We start from the raw sequence: 19,918 nt of genomic DNA on the forward strand, positions 1-19,918 counted from the left end.
ACATTATGATGCCCTGGGAAGGTATTTCTAATGTACTGCTGGCAGGTGTGGATTAAGTCAGTCAAAATTATCCATGAAATATTAGAATCAAACAAAATCAAGTGTGGGTTGGCAATGGAGTTTCTCCATTATTTTTATTTAAGAAACAAGACTGATGTTCAAGAGACTTCCATTAGACTATTGTCAAGAGATTAAGAGTGGAATGTCAAGAGAGACGCTGTGGAAGGATGGCAGATCCAAGCTTTGCTAGCGATGTAAAAGGCTCAGTGCTTAGATTAACAGACACGAAGATGTTCAGAGTTGCTTGGCTTTCTTTAGGCACTGAAATCTGATCTGATTTGCAAATGTAGAATCAAGCTGCTGCACTGGCTATTTTGGAGGTGGCCTGAGCTAGCCAGGTTTTCATGCTGGGATCTGTTTCCCGGGTGACAACGGCTGCAGTATTTTCATTAGCCTAGGAACGTGATGTCTGTGGTTTGGATTTTATAAAGCGACCGTCAGCCAACTCCACCACTGCAGCCAACAAAGAAAACGTGGGTTTTTACAACAGGCATGTCTGGCATCGAAATAACATTTCTGATCAGCCCAAATCACTGGCCCTCTCCACAGCAAGCTTACCTCCCTGTCCCTTTTCAACGACTCGTTGTAGAAGATCCAGTGAGTTTCTCTCTTCAGTTAATGGCATTCTAGCCACAAAACTCGTATTTTAGACAAGAGTAAACCTAGCATATATTTGCTAAAACAGTTCTTTATACCCAGGCATCTTGGTGTCACTTCAGATGCCTTTCCCTTCTCGCTAGCAAGGGATGCATTTGCGCAGTTTGGTGCCTCCCGCTGGCATGTGATGTTTGGAGCAAGGAGCCCTAGGGAAGTCTCATTTTGCCTCTTTCCAGCAACCAAAGGAGTTAAACAGAAAGCTTATCCTGCAGCTGTGATCGTTAAACACAATACAAAGAAAGCAGCTCCTTGCACTGAAAGCCACCAGCTCTTGCAGGGGAACCACAGCATTCAGTCGGGGTAGGTAAAGACTTTTCTGTTTGTCTTCAAATAGGAATTGGGGGCTAAGTGGGATCGTACACACAGTCAGCATGTGTCTAGAGAGTCTGCGTGGGAGCAGAAGGCTGGTATAGGGGGAGTTGAGCATAAAAATTTAGATCCCCACAGCTTCTCTCTGATCACATCAACCAACAAGAAAACCAGACAGCCCCAAATCACCATCCAATGAATCAGATCAGCCGCAGAGAGAGATGGTTAAGAAATGTGCACTCTTGGCCTCTAGCTCAAGGTAAAACAGTAGAAGAAATGTGCAAGTGCAGCATGTGTCATTCCTGAAACTGCTTGATACAGAGCTTCCATCTAATAATCAGCAGTGCAGTAACACACTGACTGCCCAGGCCCCCATAGCCCCAACATGAACTACTGAGAATGTGACCACTATTTCCACCCCAAATCAGAGCTTGAGAAATCTGAAGCTGGATAAAAGACATTAATTCTCTACACTTCTGGAAAGTAACTCCAAGGCGTGATGCAGGAGCCATGGCTGGCCACACACATATGAAGCTCTAAGAACATTCCACACGTGGACATTGGAGGCAAGATAGGGACAACACAGTAGCAAGGCAACACAAGATTACTCTACCACAATACTTCACAAAGCTAATGGAAGCACATGCAGAAGTGATGCTCAACAAGTGCCCATTTCCCTGACAAGTCTGGATACAAGTGAGCATCTGAGATGCGCCACAGCTTGTATGCTGACCACGATATAGACTATGCAGATGAACTATTGCATGACGGTGCTGCCACGAGGTAACAATAGAAACAGTCGTGTAATCTGAATCAAGTGGAAACACGTTCCCCTGGCATCTTACCAATTCTGGTGAAAGTTGTGACTGGGATTAAGTTATTTTAAAACATTGTCACTAAAATCTTGAACTCTAAAAATTACTGTGAAATTCATGCCAGCTTAGTAAAATGGGAACTTAGATGGCCATTTTACTTTAAACGTGAATTTTAAACACTGATTAGCTCAACATTCAGCGAGGTATTTTAAGTAATGGAGCTCATGTTCTGGGAGGACATGCATGGCTAAAAATGATGAGAGACTAAGAGTAGAAAGAACATGAATGTTTCTCCAAGTCAATTTATGTTTTGATAGGAACAGCCTACACTGATGCACAAAGGGAAATCCTACGGTTTGCTACACAGAATGAGATATACAACTTCTTTGGGCCTAACGAGCAAGACTTTAACTCTTCTCAAAGTGCAAACTTTATTTTCACTATGTTTAAAAGGCTTGAGAAGTTACCAGCTAAGTTTGTCTTGTTAAGACAAGCCTAGATTTTTGGCACAAAAAGAAAGATTAACAAGGCCGACTGTACATCGGGATAAAGCAGCACGCTGTGTTAGATAATACTATAGGATTGCAGCATTCAGAACTGAGCCACTGGTTACTCAATTAAAGTCCAGCTTTGAATGAGTGTCAGAAAACAAGATTAACTCAAAAGATCCTCCACTTTTTTTGGGCAGACTTTAAGCTTTACTTGGGTTACTAAGTCACTGGTGACCAGCTCTTACAATTTAACTGCAGAGAAATGATGGCTTTATTCCCTCAAGGCAGTCAATCTCATTCCAACAGGACTGGGAGAGAGAAATAAACAGAGATTTGCATCAGCGCCGTTTGGTTTGAATGAGTCACACTTCAGTTATGAGCCTTCTGGCTGATGCTCTGTTTCTTTTCTAGGAACTTGGGTCGCACCTCCCACCCATAAAAAAGAAGAGAAGCTGTGTCAGCCTCCCTGGAACAGGGGAGTTCACTTTCCCCAGAGAAGGGGAATGTACCTGGGTGCTCGGATATTTCAGGCACAATGGCTCCAAGACAGAAAATTCTGCTGTTTGGCCAGTGGAAGAGAAATTGAAAGCCTAACTGAAATAAGTTATCCGAAGTAATTAACTCCTAGCTCATTTCCACAAAAACAAGGGCCCCTTTCCGCCTTCTCTGCACCCACCCAATCCTACTGTCTTCAATGGGGCAGCTCAGGTGCAACTGAGGGCAGAATCAGGTCCCAGAGTTTAAGCAACTTCAAACCAGTTGTGAAAGAAGCAGCAGCAAAATACAATTGAAGCTGAAAAGGGAGTGGCAAGAGAACAGAATGAAAGCAGGTCCTGTCACAAGGCAACAGGCTAGGAGCACCCATCCTGCAAGGAAAAATGAGAAAGCGCAAACAGGTATTTGACACCAGACACAACTTGGGGAGAGACAGAAGGGTCAGCTTAGCCGGTGCAGAACTGGCTGAACACAGATTTTAAAAGGACCACTCAGAAGGCTCCTGTCCCGAATATAGAGGGTGGTGCTAGTGAGAAGTGTGACCATGTAACTATGGGACCAATTTACAGCTTACTAACATGTCTAGCTCTCTACACATCTTGGGATCTGACTGCACTTTACTGACCACGCTTTTACTCCCATTAGCCCTGAAGAACCAATAGGGTTCTATTCTGCCTTGTGCACCCGAGGGTCAGATAAATCCCAGCTACAGAATCTTTGTTACTAGTGATGAGGTAAGAGGCAATAAAGTTGAATTTTCAGACCGAGGCAGAATTTGGTATCAGCGGTTACCAAAACATCGTCTGATCTGTAAACAGCAATTTTTTTCCTCTGTAAGTCACACAATGAAAACCTGCAAAGTAAATGTAAAACTGACTACCGATTATAACTGCCCTTTAAGGGGATCTTGCACTAATGCAGTGCTTTTTATAGCCTGCTGTAGCCTAGACCCGCACTAATCTATAATTATGAGTGGATATTATAAAGCTAGTTTGATCTGAGCTATATACAACATGAATAATCCCAGGAGAGGTACAGTTTAGCATCCAAACATCCCAACCCCCACAAAAACCCAGGCACTTTAGACTTGTCAAACCATCATATCTTTTCAATGCTTACTTGCATTTTGTCTTTACTAGTAAAACCCCAGACAGACAGACAATAACTACAGGTAAAGCCAGCATCTGTTCCCTTCTCTCTTCAATGTCCTACCGAGATAAGATCCATTTCCCAATCCAGTCCCTACCCACTCTCCAGCCTGCAGAAAGGAAGCTGTTTAGAGTCAGAGTTTAAGGCCAGAAGACTGATGTGATAGTCTGGCGTCCTGTCTAGCACAGGCCACCGCCACCACTTGCACACTTATGTTCTCCTTGCTATATACTTTTTCCTTCATAGATCTGTAGAGTTTAAGGCTAGAAAAGACATTATGATCATCTAGTCTGACTTGGTCTTATCACTGGCCATAGGTTATTCAAAGGTTTTATCCTGCCTTCTGTAAAGCTTGAAAATGACCCTTAATTGTTTGGCAGTAAGAATGAGATTTTCATAGACTTTGCTCCGGAAGCCTCAGAATTGGTGCTAGAGGCTGATTACCCATTTGAATTTAGCAGTCAGTTAAGCTTTGCTCAAATTGTGCAGTACAAAAGGGATTAACATTAGAAACTGAAAAATAATCTGCAATAACTTTGCCACGTGTATTAGCAGCCTCTTATGTAACAGCTAAGAATGGAAATTTCAGGCTCAAATCCATCTAGAATTAGGGTATGAAATTCAATCTATTCTGAGAGTAGGAGAATAGTGTGATTCCATCTGGAGATGGAACAGCCCAAGACCTGAGAGGAAATGTACTTGAACAGACCAGGAAGGGTAAAAACTGCAGTTTGCCTATCATCGTCACAATTCCCAGGCTCTGAGCACCTGCCACAAGCAGGATCCAGGCACAGGAGTAATGCTGAGTTCTTACACAGGGACTTTCATCTGCAAATCTCAAAGCATGTGACAAACATTAAATCTCAACATTGCCAATTGGTGTCATCCACATTATACAGGTGGGCAAACCGAGGCACTGCTTAGTAGCAGAGCTGAGACCAGAACCCAAGAGTCTGCATGCCTGATGTCTAGACCACAGGGTAACAAGCTTGGTGTGGGCAGTGGAAGTACATTGCGGGGGGAGAACTGAGATTGGTTGGGCTCTGCTCACTTTTGGAGGACCGCTAAGAACAGAATTTTGGCAGGGGAGGGGACAACAGACAAAAGATTAAACTGCTCCTTTCCCCTCACCATCTCTGGAATAGCAGCCATGTGTGAACTTAAAGATCTGCACCCCTCTGTAACCCATGAAGGAGATGTCTGCTAGAAAGGAAATACTTTAAGGAAGCACCATAAAACAGATGCAAAAAGAAGCCCTCGGAAGGACTTACCTTTTGTTTAGCACCATGTTTCCTAGTTTCAAGTCTCTGTGCACAATATTTTTCTGTAAGACAGATTCCATATTAGATCAGATGATATCATATGAACACAAGCATCCTTAGAATGAGTTCAGTTCTGGCCCCAGCACTCAGAGGATACAAAGCACTAATCCTATTTTAGAGACTGCATCATCCTCTGACTAGAAGAATATTAGAGGCAAATGCTCACACTCTTAGCTTGTTGAATTTGTTATTGTGATATACAATCCAAGAGCTATTCCAGCACACAAGCAGCCCTGGGAAGGTAAAGCCTACAATGTAGAGATATAGCTGGATCAGCCTACATTCAAAATAGCAACATAAGTGTCTGCAAACATTGCTGAGGCCCAGTCTGGTATTTTTCAGTTGGTTCTGGGGGTAAACAGCTGTAAAGGTGGCTGGCTATACCCAAATAATATAACCCTAACAGACAGATGTCGAGGGCCCTTCATCTAATGAGCTTGGTGACATCCTCATGAAATTCAAAGTGTTAATTTGTCACTGAGGGTGTATCCAGTGCTCTTGCACTACTCTGTCTGCTTCATTCTTGTTGCCCGGGTTCAAAACCGCAGTGTAAGAATCCTGCTAACTCAGGTCTGCTGCACGGCACATCCGACTGAAGCTGCTGGGTCTGAGCCGCAGGCTGCCCCGTCCCCACAATGCCCCTTTCGGCTGAGAAATTCTTCTGAATGTGCATCTGCTAAGGGAGGCCGGATGTCACTTTTTACAGCCTAACAAGTCAGAAACCTCAGTGGAATCTATTTTTATAGCACAGTAATTTCCAGTTCATTGATCTCAAACTAGCAGCATAGGGTTTTTATCTCAGAATCAATTTTTATCTTACTTATGATTTATATTGCTTCCATGGGAAATGCTTTGGAGTGGTTCCTGGATTTGATTAGCCTCAAACCCAGAAAGTTTCTTTTTGTTGAGGTTAATAGTTTTGCTGTTCACCTGATTTACATCTAATCCAACTGCCCTCTCTCCTCAGCCAGCAACTGTTGTGCCATCAATAAACAGCAGGGGAGAGAGGTGATGCTCTGGTATGGCTCAGAATACCAAGGCTTGCGTAGAGCTTAATGTTTGAAAAGGATTGTGTTATTGGAAAAGAGCTGAGACATCCATCCTTTGTAATCCCTCAATTGCTTTTATGAAGTCCAGGATGTTAATTTGGGATGAAACTCCCCCAAGACACGTGCACAGGCTACGTGGAGACCGTACCTTGTGTAATGCTTCCACCACTCGTACCACGTCGTAGAATATAACAACAGTCTCCCGTTCGCTGAGTCTCTTCTCTTTAATGACGTAATGCTGCAGGTTGATTAAATCTGCTGTCTTGTCACTGAAATCGTGAGCACAGAGACAGTCTAAAACAAGGCAAATGCGCTTCCTCATCTTCCTGACCATTCTGTTGGTTTCCAGATCTTCTATGATTTCACAAGTTCGATCCTGTAGTGGCAGACAGAAGCAAGGAATGGAGTTTAAATAAATGGTCTAGTTTGCAAATGCAGGGCACATATGTATTACTTAAGAACAGAGCATTAGAGAATAAGATGGCCTTTTAGATAGTTACAATAAAGTAATAAGCAAAGCATAGATAAGAGATTGCCCGGGACACACTTGTTTGATTTAAGATTAGCAACTATAGGGCTTAGTCCGCATTTCCTGGCCTGAGTAGTGCAACTAGCATAGGTACTCGACACAACCAAAACCTACATCAAACGCCAGCATGCTCAGAAACCAGACACGGGACTGTAGCTGGGCCCTCTGGTTTTATTACAGCATAGACAGAGCCTCAGTTGAAACAGGCTGTTGACAAACATTTAGGCAGCAAGTGAACAATCACCTGCATCACTGCTAACATCTCTTATCAGCCAACCTGTCACAGACTCAATAAATGACTTATTTCAGAGGTGTTAACAGCCCTGCAACTGGTTCACTTACGGATATTTAATTGCTAATTAGCACATTTACAAATTTATTTTAACATGTTGAAACAGCATCTTGGAAACTTGTCTGCTTCTCCCAATTCAACAACAGACCAATTACTGAAACTGCAAAGCATAGATTACATTCTAAAAAGGCGCTTTGCTAATTAGCACAAATATGAAGCCAGGGGCATGAAGCAATTCCATTTTCCTGGAGTGGGATCCAAATTCAAAGTACTATTGGGGGAGGGATAGCTCAGTGGTTTTTGCTATAGCTGTATCAGAAGAGCCTCTTCAGACTGACATTGATGTTTCTTGTACTTGCTTTAGGCTACTTCTCAGTGTTAAGCAGCACAGAAAGGCTCACAAGTGCACATATCAAGACCCATGTCCTGTTTTATAATCTAATATATCTCACATCACAAGTCTTATTTCATCAGTATTTAACATGAATTGCCTCTGCAATACATTTGCTTGCTTTAAGAGGCACTGATTAATCATGGCTAAGGCTGCGATTTTGTCATGGAGGTCCCAGAATCTGTGATTTCCAAAGACTTCCGTGACTTCAGCCAGTGCCATGTGGGAGCTGCAGGCTCCCTGGCCTCCCCACAGCTCCCCGCCGCTGCTCCCGGCCACCATGGCTGACAGGGGACCCGCTGCTTCCAGCCAGCAAGGGGGACCCCTGCTGCTCCTCGCTGGCAGCAGAGGAACCAGGCAGCAGAGGGAATCCCCGCTGCTCCTGGCCACAGCAGAGGGACCCCCATAGCTTCTGGCTGCTGTGGGTGGCAGGTGGGAATGTGGCAGCTCGCAGCTGCGGCGGGCAGCAGGGAGGTTCCCCAGAGCTCCTGGCTGCTGTGGGAGGCAGTGGGGAGCCCTCTGCAGCCTGAAGCCTCCAGCGGAAGTTGACCCTGGAGCTCCCAGTCTTCACCTCCCACAGCTGCCCAGGCTACCCATTTTGTCATGGGTAATTTTAGTAAAAGTCAAGGACAGATCAGATGCTGCCGTGAATTTTTCATTATTGCCCATGACCTGTCCGTGACTTTTACTAAAAGTAGCCATGACAAAAAGTTAGCCCTAATCACGGCCTGCAGGCTGATAATTCTCTATGCATGAGACGGTCCGTGCGGGTCACGCATTGCACAGAGTAGTAGTTCAGGCCCACTGCAGTTGCTAGTGTCCTCAGAGAGCCTACGAGGTGGCTGGCGGTACCTGAAAGAGCCCATGATGGTGAACCACTCCATCCTGATTGTGCAGAAGGGAAAGGAGAGAGTACTCTGTGTGCAGCAGCATCTTGCCCTGTCGCTCCTCCTGGGTTTCTATTCCTGTGTCACCCCTTTCCTCCAAGGTCAGGATCTTTGGGAAAGGAGAAAGAAGCCTTATTCCTTTAGGAAAAACCGAAGTCCCCCCAAATATTTAGCTACAGCTGTACAGTTTAAACATTCACACGTGCATTTAGCAGCTGAATGGAATTACACCAGTGCTTGATTTATGTACTTGCCACACAGTGTCTGAACTAACATATGTGCAGAATGAGAGAGCATGAATGTGATGAGCTCACAGGAAACACTCTTTGCCCTTTGTAAGCACCCCTGAGTCTTTCCCCCTTTGTTGCCAGTACAACAGCTCAGTTTCTTTAGTGGCAGTAGTGCACAGAGAGCTCCAGAAAGCCACTGGTGTGTTAAGCACAGCTGTTTAACCCTGTTCAGAGCAGCAGCAGCTGAGGCTTTGCTTGACAGCTAACACTTGCACCAGTGTTACTGCAAGTGGGGGTGAACGGCTGGCAGGAAGTTTTACAAGGCTTGTATACAAGGCTTTAGACTGTTGCATTCTCCCTGGATTCAGGCAGTTTCTCTGATGGAGCAAGGGTTAAAGTCTCAGAAAATCCGCACTCCAGGTGTTTTGCTTACCTTTAGCTGATAGAAGTCATCTGTTCCATCCTTTCTTGCCAAACACTGAACAATACTTGGCACCGGGGAGTTACCTAACCGTGGACCTACCAGCACAAAGCAGAACAGATTTGTTTTCCTTTAAGAAGCTATGACTAATTCAATGTTATGTCAATATTCAGCTGTCATACAGTTTGCATAAGTCTAAATCTAGTTCCTTTTTCAGCAGGGCATGAATATCCGCACTGGCAGTTTCTTCCCATAGATTGTACTCTTAAGAAAACAATAAAGGATGCTGGATTCTCAACCTCCTTGGACAATGGTCCATTTGTTCACAGAAGAGACCTTTGGCAAACACTGCACAGTGTCCAGCTGTCCCTTATAGAAATACAGATTTCTGCATGCCTAAACCATATAGCTTTTACATTTGCTACCAGCAGCTGTGGCAAGGAACTCTTGAACCTCTGAATCTAGCTGCCACTCCTAAAGGAATGCACCAGAATAACCCCCAGTGTTGATTCCCCATCTTAACTAGTCCATTTTTAATAACAGATGATCTGATACGTTTTATACAATGGACTTCACAGGGATCTTGGGGTTATGCAAAATAACTCTAAAAACTATATATTATGCAAGTGACAGCCGAGAGAGAGAGCGCGCGTGCCAACAGGACACATACCAAGGAGAGAACAGCCACTGTGTTACTTCAATAAACTGTGTGTGCTAATTTAACAGCATATTCAAAGTGAAGTGGGGTTGAACATACACCCCAGGGCTCCTTACACATCACCCTCAAGAAGAGAGTTTGCCTTTGGATACAATTTAATATAAATCAATAAAAGCAGGGGTTCACAGTTGTGCCCCTAATGGCTATGCCTGTAATAAGTGTTTAGCAGGACAAACAGCCTTAATTTTCCAGTTACGGGAGCTCCAAGGATTGCTGCTTTGTCTATGTATCTATTGGGTTTCCAGGAAACGGGGCGGGCAAAGCCCACAGGGTGGTTACCCGCTCCAGCCCTTCGTGGCTTAAAACAGCCCAGGAGAGGGCTGTGGCTGGGGCAAGAAGCCTGGGCTGATTGGGAGAAAGCAGGCTCAGCTGTGGCCAGGTCCCAATCAGGCCCAGCTGGCCCCTATAAGAGGCAGTGAGCCAGGAGCCCAGACAGTCTCTGGCTGTAGAGGGAGAAGGGCCTGGCTGCAGGGAGCTAGAGACAGGGTACCTTGAGTGGAGCAGGGCTGGGGAAAGGCAGAGGAGCTGGGGAGCTCCTGCCTGGAAAGCCCCAGGCTGTGGCCTAGCAGAAGGCCAAGAGGTACTGGGGGCTGCAGGGGGCAGGCAAAGGCAGCAGGTCCAAACCCCTTTGCCTGTGATGAGTGGCTGATACTGCAGTCTGCCCCAGTGAATGGGGGCTAGATGGAGACTGGGCAATAGCCAAAACTGAAGCAAAGTGGAGATAGTGAATTGGGGGTTCCCCCAGGAAGGGGAGACCCAGATTGGTGGGGTACTGCCAGGGGGCAGCACCCCAGTCAAAAGGGCACCAGGGTCCAGGGAGGGACACGAGGGCCAACAGCAAGCAGATCACTGGCCTGCAGAGGGCACTCCTGGGTCAAAGAGCTAATCCCGAGGACAATCAGCAGGACGCAGGACGCACCGCAGGGGTGAGTCTGCACTGTGCTACAGTCAACATCAGATAAAGCGAATTTTGCTAGGCACAAAAACCTAGATTACAATTCTGCTTTGACTCATTTTATTGACTCTGTTCTCCTTAAGCTTTGCAACCATTAACATTCTACCTCATATGGCAGAGGGGATGAAGAAAACCTCTTCTGCTTACCTAGGATGAAAGGGCCTGCTCTCTTGGCATTACTTCCAGAAATCCCTGTACAAAGAGCCTTTGCCTTAGCGGATGTTTCCCCAGCTCCTCTGTCTGATGCTCGCCGCTTCATCCTCAGCTCTTGAAAGACAGGGAAGATCATACTTCAGTGAGTAACAAAGCTCTTCTCCTTACACTAAATCCTATCTTGTGCTGGAAACCTTTTACTTGATGATGCACAGTACCTCTGCCTATTTGTATAATAGAAGGCAGTTCCTCCTGACAAAAAGCTATAGCTCATTTACTAGTGGATTAATTGGGAGCTACAGACTTCATGCATTTCAGGAAGTTACAAGGAACAAAGCAGCTCCATTAGAGTGTAATGTTCCTAGATCAGTTATTTGACACATATAAGGGGGGGGGGGAATGTCTAAATAATTAAGACTTGTTTTACGACAGAATAAAGCACGTGAATGAACACATTCTAAAAAGCTTCAGAAGAAACTGTCTCTGCTCCTCCAAAAAACTCCAAAGTCAACCCATGAGACCCTAGGGGTTTATTCACAGAAACACTTATGCTTTAATGACTGTGGCCAACTCACCATCTATTTAGAAGCACAAGAGTCTTTACAGTTCTCAGCACTTGGAGGAATAAAACTGATCATTTGGCTGAATCACTCCATTTCAGCTTTCCCTGGGACAGAGCATTGGGGAGGGAGGGTGCATGAAAGATGCATACATCTCTATTAGTTACTTCAGGATGATTAGCTAATTCATCCTTAATTAACAACTTATTTGTAACAGAGAGAAAAATTACATATTTTATAGTTAGTGTAAACTAAAATCCCCCTCTCTTTGTCCCTGTTTACCCTATAGCCTAATAATCTATACTCTTATCCCTTCACTATGTTCTTCCAGCTGGACTGAGTTGAATTCAGGCACTTTCAGTCTGCTGTATAAAATCACTGTCTCTCTTGTATTTCTGTGCTTTGTATTGTCTAAGGAAAAGCACACTGCCACCAGTTCTCAATAGATATTTTGCAGTGGACAAATTTTTCATGAAAAAAACTGGATGTGAGCTCCCTTGCTCTACTGCCATGCAGGAAAAATACTCCTGTCCATCACAGGAATGTCTTGCACGCATCCAAATGTGCAGATAACAGCATTATATATAGACAGACTGAAGGAATGGATAATCACTCTGGACTAGGCTCTGAAGTATGTTACCTTCTCCTTATTCAGGTACTGCAGAGATGTTCTGGACTCTTCTCAAATGAACCAGCTGTCTGTTCCTCAGAGCCCTACAGAAAATGTACTGACGTAGCCCTGCAGCTCCAACATCTAAAGGTCCAGGTTAATCACAACACATTTCCCTCTAAAGGGTACAGTCTTGCTTCAGTTCAGTGGCAAGAGAACTTGTCCTCAGGTTGGCTATGAAACTATTGCAGTTGCTACATTCTGCGCTCGATGGGTTCACTGCTAGTGCAAAGGTCTTACTCCCGCAGCAGCAGTCACTGGAGCGAGCACCAGTCTGCAGAGAGTTTCCCTTACACCGCACTCCCTTCCCTAGCTTAGGAGTCATTTTAAAGAGAATGCTCCAACTCCACACTGATTAACTGTATTCATTCTAACACATTTTAAAAGCAGTTCAAAAAGGAATGACTAAGACTTTCAACAGGAACTGCCCCTGGGCCAGGGCTTTCCTACCTCCCTATCTTACCCTAAACAAATTCCTTGCAAAGTTTCAATGACTTTTGGGCAGGGGAAGGGCGCTTTGAGTACTTTTTAACAGCGCTGTTGTTTAAAAGGTGAGAGAGACTGATACATTCTTCCGCCTCTCCAGCCGTGACTAGGTAGAGTGGGAAGTTCACACCTCCGGTGGCATGAACTTTTCACTGACTGCTGACTCAACACGACACCACTATCAATTTATAGATAAGCACTTACCACTGTGCCCAGCAGAGCAAGAAATTTTACAGTAGGAAGTGGGATGCTTCCATGAAATCAATCAGCAGGTTTAGATTCCCCCATTACTGACCCATATACATTTGGCTTTGCCTTTAAATTAAGTATTAACGGAATTCAGTTATGGCGCCCACAAGGCTTCGTGGTTAGAACCAAGGCCTGGGTGACACAATGGTCTTTGTTCTGTTCATGCTGCATCACTGACTTACTACTTGACCTTACTGAAATCACTCAATTCCCTGCAATTTAATCATTCCAGATGGAAATAGGCACGAACAAAATTTCACTGAGGAAACCCCCAGCTAATACATATGCTGCAACAACTGGGGCTGTGCAATCTGCGTTCATTAGGACTCACTGGTGCACATGGCGGTGTTGTAAACAAAATAATCTGAGGACTCACGTTGTAGTTCAGCATCAACCATAACTTTATTCTTCTTCCAAACTAGGTTTTCCAATGCCTCAGGAGACAGCAGGCATCACTTTGGGGAAGGCTGGATGGTCGAAAGGTTGGGGACTCTGTAAATGTAAAAGGAGATGCACTTGATGCTATGGTTCTCGGATTATTTTTGACTACGATAACATGGTAGGCACCAAAACTTCTGTAATTTGCAATGTCTATGTTTTGGTTAGCCTTGGAACAACCTCCAGATCCCTCTCTAAGCTTCTGCTTGTAGTCAAGCGAGTAGGGCTACCGAAGCTCTGTTACGGGAAAGTTAAATGTACGGATGGTACTGTACAAACAGAAGACAAACACTAGCCTCACGGATCTTTCTAATGATATTTTGTGGTGCAAGCTGGATCATTTAGAACTCAGTAAAATCTACCTAAATGGTTTTCAAAGGACACCTGACTGAGTTTTTACCTACATAAAAAATTAATAAGGCTACCTACCACTTTCATGGAAGGAGAGAAGGAAATGAATTCCTCAGCATCAGCAAACTATTTTTGTACTGCTATGAAAGGGTTACATGCACAAAGTTTGCACTTCAGACAGACAGCGTATCAAACTTTGTCCTTCCCAGAAACTAAAAGTTCTTACTGAATCCTGGTTGCACAAGGACCTCTCTTTAAAAGGGCCAAGAAAACCTGTGACAAAAATAATTCCACTAAAATTCAGTATCATTTCCAGTTAATCTGGTCACAACTCAAAATCATGCTCAAGGAAGGATTGCAATTAGGATTTAATCAGGCAGTTAGTGTATTAAAAACCAACAGATTATTACAAACATTTGAGGTTTAAATATTGTATAACAATTCGTACAGCTTTACTAAACCCCAACAATGTTTTAATCCCCTTGTATTTGTTTAAATAATAAACTGCAGTTGAACCTAAATAAACGCATATGTGACCATATTTGGGACACAACAAAAATTAATCTCCTTTGAGGCCAGATGAGCTGTAAAGTCGCAATACATGTGGTTAGTGGGACTTGTTTAAAAGGCTACATAGCACTGTACTTTGAGTGTCATCTTTAATTTTTAGTATTTTGTCTTACAATGCCAAAGGACTTAGCACTAGGAGTTAAGACTGCAATGAACATTTTTTGAAGGATTGGTCTACACCTAAAAACGTAGGTTGACCTACTACGTCGTTCAGCAGTATGAAAAATGTATACCACCGAGAGCCATCATTAAACTGATCTAAGCTCGAGTGTAAACACCACTAGGTCAACAAAAGAATTCTTCCAACAATTTAGCAGCTGCTTCTTGAGGGGGCGGATTTACTACAGCTGTGGAAAACCCCCTTCTGCTGCTGAAGCAAGCATCTACACTACAGCAGCGTGGCTGTAGGCATAGCCTCAGTCACGCAGACTTGTGCCGGACAGGCTGTAGCAGTGCAAAGGAGGCAAGCTCACAAACCTCAAGCGTGGTCTACGCAGCATTTTCACTATGAGTTTATCACAAACAGAGTGGGAGGAGTCCTGCCCTGTTAAAGTAACATTGACTTAACGATCACACTCCTGTCAGAAAACTTACCTGCTGTTGTTACAAGCAATGTCAAAACGGCTGGGACTGAACAATTAAAGAAAATCCTGTTTTCAGTCTGTGCATCTGACAGCACTTTGTCTAGCTTGTTTCTCCCTCTGTAGGGCATTTTGCCTGTTTAGTTTGGGTATCTCAAACAGCAACAGGAAAGAGTAACTTAGTAAATAGGAAAATGCAATTGTAAAGCCACACAAATTGACTGGGGGACTCGGTGCAAGGATAGCACCGGAAATTACTTTGAACTCGTTTTGAAATTGAGAGGATTTCATGTTGAAGCTCCTTTCAGCAATGGAACATGAATTAAACCCAAGATAGAAAGAGAAAGTCCCAGAAGCAAAGGGAAGAAAGTCAAAGACAGCTGCTCTCAAAAATACCAGGAAGATGGTTCCCTTTTCTGCATTTACTGACACTGCATAACCCTGATTAAACCAAGGAAAGTGGTCAAAAGGCCAAACGTTTCACCGTGCAGCTTCTTTCTTAGTAACTGGGGAATGCCCACAGAGACACAGGTTTGTTTCACCTACAACAATGCATTGCTTTGAAAAACAGGATTCTAGGGGATGAATCTATTGAGGCCTTTCAACATGAATGCCACTGTGCTGCCTTTACTTGAAAGTGTCCTGTACAGAATGCATCATCGTCATAGCCCTGATAAACTGCAATGCAAGAGATTCCCCGCCCCCTACCAAGTCCACAGGTATACAGAGCATGCAGATCTGCTAGTGCTTCTGTTTTGTCTTAGCCCTGAGCACTGCCATTACAATGCTCATTTCAAAAGGGCTCTCCATGGGGAGCACTTGTATCAAATACTTGATAATGGACTCTTCCATCTAGCAGAGAAAGGGATAGCACAATCTCATGGCTGGAAGCTGAAGCTAGACACATTCAGGCTGGAAATAAGGACACATTTTTAAGCCGGTGATGGTAATTAACCATTGGAACAATTTATCAAGGGTCGTGGTGGATTCTTCATTACTGGCCATTTTAAAATAAAGATTGGATGTTTTCCCAACAGATCTGCTCTGGGAATTAATTTGGTTAGTTTCTGGCCTGTGTCATACAGGAGGTCAGACTACATCACAATGGTTCCTTCTAGCCTTGGAATCTATGAATCCCACTGAAACCTAGTCTACAGGCTGCCAGCTCAGATACCAACTATTTAATTATATTCTGAAAAAGATCTAAATGTTAAGTCATATTTAAAGGGACACAATCTAAACCAGTAGACCTAAAATTAGATCCAGCAGCTGTGTTTGGAAGCACTGATGCTAATCCTGCACTTTGACTGTATGCTCAGTTCTTGCAAGCACAGAGGACAATGAAAGAGATGGGAATCTGGTTCTGCAAGCACTGCAGAAAGCTAGATAATCTGCAGGCCCTTCCATCCCCAAAGGGCTTCGCAGGATCCCTAGCCTCCCTTAAGACAATCACAGCTTCCTTCCAGACAAGGTAGGTTGGTGGTATGTGCCAAGGGACCCCATCAACACTATCCCTACATCAGCTGGAGGGGGTGCCAGAGAGAAACAGGAAGTGTCACAGTTACTGCAAAGACCAAATTTATGTTCCAAACTCCAATTTCCTTTTGGTAGTATGTTTTACCACCATTGATCTGCCAAAGCAGCAAGAGGCTTTCCCCTGTCCTATTTGCTCACAAGAAGAAAGCAGACAAATCTGAGAATTACTGCATCATGCAAGGATTTCTTGCTTTGCAAAGGCATAATGAATAGGGAACCAAAGAGCTAATGAATAGTAATAATCATCGCCCTGTGTACAATGCAATTATGCAACCATGCAAATTGCAGCATAATTGTTAATTATTTTAAGATTGCTACACAATCATGCTCTAAAATCTACACTTGCTTTAACAGAAAATCGAAGTCTTTAGCATTATGATGGTGAAGAAAGAACCACAGATGAACTTCTGCAGTGTCCTCTGCAGATAGCCTCAAACCAGTGCTTTATAGTTGGGTCTCATTCTCACCTCAAGAGCCTAAAGAGATCCATTTTAATAGTACAGGATTCAACCCTAGTTTGCTAAACCAAGTGCCAAAATGAGAGACGAATTCTGCAAAAGCTGCCTGGAAATATTTTGCTCTAGGGACAGCACAGTTGTGGGAGGCATTGTGATGGCCCAGCAGTGCTCTCCTTCCATAAAAGGATGGAGACGTAGCAAGTCACCTTCCTAGGAAACTCTGCATTGTTGTAACTTCTAAATGCCTAAAGTCAGCTGACAAAAGCAGAAAAGATTGATTGATCCGGGACAAAGATCAAAGGCAAAGGAGACCTGCATTTGCTGGAATTTAAGGATTACAAGACAAGCAGCAAAAATTGCAATTGTACCTGGAGTTTGGATACATCAGTTACCACAGGGCTGTTTCTCACTACAACAGTGCTGGGTTTAGAATTGAGGATTCCAGATAAAGTTGCGTCATTGGTCTTGCATTTAGTATCCCCAAACCATCTTGTATGCTACCTGACACCTCCCAAGAGCGAACAGTCAGTTTTTGAAAGAGCCTTTGAGCTTTACTTGCAGCAAGTAGAAGCCTTCAGAAACCAGGATACCTCCAGAAACAATTCTAAGCTGAACTGGTGAATATTCTCACACGTATGTTTTTGCTTTGCTGAAGTGATCACTGAAGTGCCTGAAACTTCTCTATCATTTCTAAAATGGAAACACTGCAGGCAAAACAAGATAGGCAAACAGAGTTACAAGCGCAGTTCCCAGACTGCTAATTTAAACATGCGTACAGGACAAATGAATCATTTATCCCCAGAGACTCCTGGCAGCTACAATTTGTCATCGAACCTGAAATGTCAGCTAAAGACATAGAAAGGAAGAGACGCCAGCGGAAACAGCCAAAATAAATAATAATAATAAAAAATCCGCTCATTGCCACTCTGGCTGCTATGCAGCTAGGAGCAGCTCAAAGCTCCCCCCACATATCCCTGGATTATTGATCTCTTCCTCATGCTGCAAGGGACCCTTCGTCTAGGTACAGAACACTGGACACAGATCCTTCTTCCACTACTGCCAGGAGAGGCCAAAATACTGCTTGAGTGCGAGGCTCTCCCAACACCTACTGCATCACGAAGGCAAGGAACCCACATTCTGGTTCTCAGTGGAGTTACTTGGCCCTCATGATTGATATTTCAGTGTCCATATAACTGTGCTTCTCCCTGCAGGATTCAGTCCATTTTCCAAAACAAAAGTTAGAATGGCATTACCGGTTTGCACCGAGGGACTGAACAAAGGCCCTCAGACCTGTTTATTCATAGGAAAGGGAAGCCACATTAGCATCTCCTTGCAGAGCTCAGCAGCTTTAGAGATGAACTGCACAAGACCCAGCCATTTGCAATGCATCTTTCATCTTAACTTGCTGGCTTTTCCAGCCAGCATTTTGGGCGCTTGTTAATGTGCACCAATGTAAACTTAGGCTCTCTTGAGAATAAGACCAAAAACGATTGGATACTTCCAACACAAGTTACAGGAGTTGGCACAAAGGTTATTGTTCTGCTTGCTTCCTCAAATCCACTGACTACCAGGCACCTAATCAGACAGGCTTCAATGTCAGTTTTAGATTTTACTGAAATTTAAACAGCAAAAGATAACATTTGGGTTAACAGAACAGGTCAAAAATATATCTGTTTGCCTCTAAACGTTTACCAGCTAAAATTCATTCCCGTTTAATCAAGGTTATCAGAGGTCTTTTAAACTTGGTGTGCAGAAGAGAGGTTACAATGGACATGACCTTCAATCCAAATGAATGATTTAAGCATTTACTGAAGTTTAAACACAGTAAAACCTCAAGTATGACTTGACTTATCAGTTGGGAGATGTATAATTGGTTAAGATTATGGTGAAAAACAGTGTTCCGAGAAAAGCATTTTCATGTGTCTCCATGAGCCACTTCCCACTTGGAAAGAACTGTAGAACTTCTGAGACAAAGCCACCCAGATCATCTTAATACAGGGCTCAGACACCTATTTAAACAACCTCCCTAGAAGCCTAGTTGTTCAAAATTGACTGGACCTGAGATGAGCAAGAGGCCCTGGCTCCTGGGTTAAGGGAAGCTTTGTAGATCAGATTCAGAATATGAAGGAAGCATGATAAAGTAAGGAGGCTGCAACTTGGCCTGGTGATGCCAGAGGTCAGTGCAGCAACTTACTCTACAAGCCAGGCCATTTCCTTTCTCCCCCGACCATGCTACCTCCAAAGAATGAATGCAAATATCAGCTCCACTATCCTTTGGGTGCAAAGCAAGGGCTCTTCAGTGGAGACAATCCCCTTCACTACAAGAAGGGTAAGTGCAGAGGGTAGCCAGTGAAGTAGAGACCTTTCTAAAAAAAGGAAGTACAAACCAAGTTAGTTCCTCTGCCTTACGGAGATGGCAGTAGTTTGGTGCTGATTCAGTTTATATGAACACTCAGTTTTAATCAACTGAAATATTAATAAACCTTTGGCAATGTAACAATTCTATACAGAAAACTAAATTACATGAAATGAAAACCTGTCAGTACAGATTTAAAGAGCCCAAAGTCTAAGACTGAGTCCAGTTATTCAAAAGCACCCCTGAGACACACAAAGAACTTGTGTATTGATTTGAAAGCCCTTTTGTAGGAACAAAGCCTTCTACAGAAACATGGCTGGAGGGGGCGGGGCGAGGGAGTCTAGACTCAGGAAGCTTTGGCTTATGCCCTTGGAAATCTGCAAACTGATTCTGGCTCCTTCCCTAACTGAATGATTAAAAGAAAACTTGAGAATTGAAAAGCAAAACAGTTTTTCTGATTAAAAGCCTATAGAAGAGTGTGGAACAGAAGAGAACAGTTAAGGACTGTCAGCAGGAGTGATAGGGCAACATTTTCTTATTGGCTATAAGGTTAGAGGACAGGGCTGTCTTTACACAATCCCTTTCTAACTAGTACGCTTAACTGTTTAGTGCAGGGATCTCAAACTCAAATCACCATGAGGGCCACATGAGGACTAGTACATTGACCCAAGGGCCGCATCACAGACACCTTTTCATACAAAGATACAAACCCCGCCCCCCTGCTCCTGGTCCCACCTCCA

General features: G+C 43.8%; 1 protein-coding gene across 6 annotated transcripts in view; it reads right to left on the reverse strand.

The window, feature by feature from the left end:
- STK40 (serine/threonine kinase 40) overlaps positions 1-19,918 on the reverse strand; it is a 39,779-nt gene that overhangs the window by 10,463 nt on the left and 9,398 nt on the right. For 4 of the 6 annotated variants that reach the window (XM_039511473.1, XM_039511474.1, XM_039511471.1 and 1 more), the window contains 6 exons: positions 13,265-13,380; positions 10,918-11,037; positions 9,110-9,195; positions 8,412-8,555; positions 6,496-6,723; positions 5,248-5,300 (listed from right to left, as the gene is read on the reverse strand). In XM_039511473.1, coding sequence (XP_039367407.1) covers positions 5,248-5,300; positions 6,496-6,723; positions 8,412-8,555; positions 9,110-9,195; positions 10,918-11,037; positions 13,265-13,286 — 653 coding nt within the window. In that variant the 5' untranslated portion in view covers positions 13,287-13,380. Of the gene's footprint in view, positions 1-5,247; positions 5,301-6,495; positions 6,724-8,411; positions 8,556-9,109; positions 9,196-10,917; positions 11,038-12,123; positions 12,198-12,843; positions 12,984-13,264; positions 13,381-19,918 lie in introns of those variants that run through there. The other 2 variants (XM_039511476.1, XM_039511477.1) reach the window with 2 other exon arrangements.

This window comes from Mauremys reevesii, linkage group 23 (assembly GCF_016161935.1).
Source record: "Mauremys reevesii isolate NIE-2019 linkage group 23, ASM1616193v1, whole genome shotgun sequence".
In the NCBI taxonomy this organism is placed as follows: Eukaryota; Metazoa; Chordata; order Testudines; family Geoemydidae; genus Mauremys; species Mauremys reevesii.